Source organism: Lathyrus oleraceus, chromosome 5 (genome assembly GCF_024323335.1).
Source record: "Lathyrus oleraceus cultivar Zhongwan6 chromosome 5, CAAS_Psat_ZW6_1.0, whole genome shotgun sequence".
Classification (NCBI taxonomy): Eukaryota; Viridiplantae; Streptophyta; class Magnoliopsida; order Fabales; family Fabaceae; genus Lathyrus; species Lathyrus oleraceus.
In genome coordinates, this window is record NC_066583.1 from 534,065,534 (window position 1) to 534,069,638 (window position 4,105).

The 4,105-nt window shown below is 34.3% G+C and overlaps 1 protein-coding gene across 1 annotated transcript; it reads right to left on the reverse strand.

The window, feature by feature from the left end:
- Positions 1–2,869: 2,869 nt before the first annotated feature.
- Positions 2,870–3,892, reverse strand: LOC127081882 (uncharacterized). The gene has a single exon (XM_051022111.1). It carries the CDS (start codon positions 3,890–3,892, stop codon positions 2,870–2,872), a length of 1,023 nt encoding a protein of 340 aa, XP_050878068.1.
- Positions 3,893–4,105: the final 213 nt, after the last annotated feature.

Genomic DNA, 4,105 nt, shown 5'->3' on the forward strand with positions numbered 1-4,105 from the left:
CATTTGAAAATATAATATTGCTTCCAAACTTTTGAAGAACTAACTTTATATTATGTACTTAGTCACAAAATGTTAAAATTGATTTTTGTTGCTAAGAATAGTCATAATCTTGAAATTGATACTTAAATGTTAGCTTATACATAAAATACGTACATGACCTCCATAATACTTGACATGTATGACACCAAAATCTTTCATACACTTTTTAGCATAGCTCTCAAAGTTGAATGGTTTGGGTTGAAATATGGAAGAATTCCCAATACCAATGGGCATCACAATTTCACAGCAAATTTGTAAAGCATATATTGTTTTTACATCAACAATAGAGAGATTGACCTACTTGCCCCTGCCCTGAATTTTTTTCCCCAAAATGTCATTCGCTGAAAAAAATTGTCCAAGATACCATTTTTTTTGTCCTGTAGTGGGATTAAAATATTGTTTTACAGGGTCCTCCATCCTAGATGGCGGACGCCCCCAGAGATGCAGTTGGGATGCGCCATCTGGGATGGAGTGTGCATTAAAATATATTTTTTTTGTTTTTTAATTTCAGAAAATATATAAAATGATTATAATAAATTTTTAATATTAAAAATTAAAGAAAATATTATATTTAATAAAAAATAAATATAATTTAAAAAAAAAATTAACTACTTTGATATATAATATTTTTCATAATTATTTAATATTAATTAGTTATATTTACTTTTACATATAATTTGTAATAAATATATAATACTAATTAAGAATTATTAATAATAATAATTAATTAATTAAAATTTCAAAATTATATTTTTTTTCTGTAATATTTGTTATAAATATTTAATATTACATAATATTTCGAAATTAATTTAAAAAAAGAGAAGTTTAAATTTTTTTAATAGAGAAATGAATATTTTTAATGATACTTACAATAAATTTATTAAAAGTAAAGTTATTAATATTTGTAATAAGTATATAATAATAATAATTAAAAAATAATATTTATAACAATTAATTAATTAATTGTTTTAAAAATAAATTGTTCTAAAATTAAAATAAATAATAAATAGTGACATGTTATTAGCAAATAATATTTATAACATTTATTTTTTTCCGCCCAAATAATATTTTGATATAGAGTTTTCCCGCTTAAACCATAGTATAATATTATTTTTTATTTTCAATAGGTATCCTATAAATATTGGAAGCATATGATAGATGAATATATTAGTTGTGAATGATGTCTGTGTGTTGCATTGTTTTCTTTGAAACAGATAAGCAAATGAGGGTTTGTTTGAATCCACAATGGAAGTTCAGGCAGTTGGTTTCTGCCATCAACGGAAGTTTTGGACAACTGGGTGGTCCGATTCGACGTGTTAGAAAAATTGAATATTATTGTCCTTACATAACTCTTACGGATGCTAGCACAGATGGGACATACATGCATTATTGGGATCGTGTAGAAAATGATCTGGATGTTACTTATATGTTTTCTGCGCATAGTGGAGAGGTTAGTCGAGGTGTTGAAGATCCACTTGTCTTAGCTGTTGTCGTTTAAAATGATAATATGATCAAAGGTGTTGTAGTGATTAGTTGTTATAACATGTTGGAATAGTTGTAGTTTTTTATCTTTAGATGAAGTTGTTATTATGTTGTAATATGTCTTGTGTTGTAGAAGATAATGTTACGCTTCTAATAGAACTTGTTTTTGGAAAAAGGAAATACACAAAATATAATGAAAATTGAATATACTAAAACTTCAGACATAACTAAGTAGAAGGGTCAGGCCCGGTTGGACATTTTCTGCGCATATGTCCTATTTCTCGACAAATACCACACCTCCTTTTTTCTTTTTCAAGGTTGTCCATTTCAGTTCTAATCCCACAACTGTTTGGGCGACCTTTCTTGTTTCTCCGCATGCGGTCGTTGTGGAATAGCGTGTCACCTTCATATTGTGGCCAACTTGTTTCGGTCGGGATCCCGATGAAACTTTCCTCGTAGACCTTAAATACGTTTACAACTTTGAACACGTCAGCTATATGCACAGAATAGTCTTGTCTTATGCTTGAACACGCTGCAATAACATGTGAGCAAGGGACATGAAACGTTTAGAATCTTCCACACTCACACGTAAGATTCTGAAGGTCGACGTTGTAATGGGTAGTCGGTCTGTCGTCACTATGATGAACAGTCTCCTGGACCAGGAAGCAGAATCTCTCACGATCAAATTGCATGACTGTGTGGCTATTTGATTTGATTACTTCCTCCTCAATTCCCTTAATGCAGTTTTCAGTGAACAATTTGCCAGAACCCAACATTTTAGTCCAATCATGTCCTCTTTTCCCAAACGGTGTGCCCATTCAATAATATGTTGATTTTACCAAAGCGGTAATAGGTAGGTTGCGTGTGGATTTTAAAACCGAGTTCATCGATTCTGCCAGGTTGGTAGTCATATGACCCCAACGTTTCCCTCCATCAAATGATCTCGTCCATTTTTCTCTTGGAATATTATTTATCCATTGTAACGCTTCTATGTTAACCTTACGTATCTCTCCCCTGTAGTATTCATATGTTGCCTCATTTAATGCATACCCTGAAAATGAAAAGGAAAACTAAATTAGTATGTAGAAGTTAATTTAAGATATGGTAACAAAGATATTTTTTGGAAGATACCCATGTTAATAATTTTTTTCCGAAGTTCCTTGTCTCTGAATTCCCTCATGAAATTTTGAGCTATGTGTCTGATGCAATAGACGTGTGAGGAGGGAGGGTGTTGCCAGCCATTATCCGGGTTATTATAGGCACTCTTTATTGACCGATGTCGATCTGATATCAAACATAGGTTGGGTTGTGGTGTCACATGCATTCTAAGATTTCTCAAGAAAAAACTCTATGCTTCTTCGGTTTCACCCTCTACCAATGCAAAAGCTATTGGAAATATGTTCCTATTTCCGTCTTGTGCCACAGCCATTAACAAAGTTCCCCTGTACTTTCCATATAACCATGTGCCATCTACTTGAACCACCGGTTTGCAGAATGCAAAACCCTTGATGCATGGTTGGAAAGCCCAAAAAAGGCGGTGAAAAACTCCAGCACCACTGATTTGAGTCCCTTCATTTGAAAATATAGGAAGGGTCTCGAGTTCTATTATAGTACCTGGTAGAAATGTTTTCATGACCAACAACCATTGCGGCAGGTCGTTGTATGCAGTCTCCCAGTTTCCATAAATAGCAGCGATAGCCTTATTCTTTGAAATCCATGCCTTTTTGTAAGAGATTGTGTAGTTGAATGTCTCCCGAATATGAGTGATTATGTGTTTCACTTTCAGTGAGGCATCACTGTTTATTAGAGACTTGATACTGTTACATATTAGATTAGATTCAAGTTTTCTATGATCTTGAGACATTGTGGAAGACATGCATGTGTGCGGACCGCTAACCTTAGTGATCACCCAGTTACCACTCCCCTTCCCCACATATGCTCTGCATTTGAAGGTGCATTCTTCGTTAACACACTTGATTATGAGTCGTTTAGAATCAGACTTATAAACGGAATAATCAAGACAGTTTCTGATGTGAAATTGGCGAATGGCGAATACACATTCCTCTTTGCTATTAAATTCCATGCCAAGCAACCCCCCCTCTATCTGTAGTGGCTCCGTGGTTTCGAAAATTGATGCATCTTCGTCAAGTGAGTATGTGGGATTTCTCATGTGTAGTGGTGGATTGTACAGATCTTGCACTTGATCTTGATGCACCACGGGGATATCATTGTCTGAGTTGTCACTTTCTCCACTGAAAAGATTCTGCATTTCTACGTACCTCGCTTCTTCATAGTCACTATCATCCCCGATATCCTCATCTGGAACTGGTGTCAACGACATTATAGTCTCTGGAACTGGTGTCAACGACATTATAGTCTCTTGACTCATTTGATATTGATGAGATTGAGAAGTTTGGGTCGGATACGTTAATTGATCACCCTCATCATTGTCACTACGCCAAAAACTGGAATAGACAGCGCACCTTAGAGGGCGCTTTATTACAAAAGCGCTCTCTAAAGTGAAGCGAAAAAATAAGGAGCAATAGACAGCGCACTTTAGAGGACGCTTTTGTAATAAAGCTCC

Bases quoted from the DNA above. Each gene is read 5' to 3' on its own strand.
- LOC127081882 (XM_051022111.1), bottom strand. From the start codon at position 3,892: ATGTCGTTGACACCAGTTCCAGAGACTATAATGTCGTTGACACCAGTT.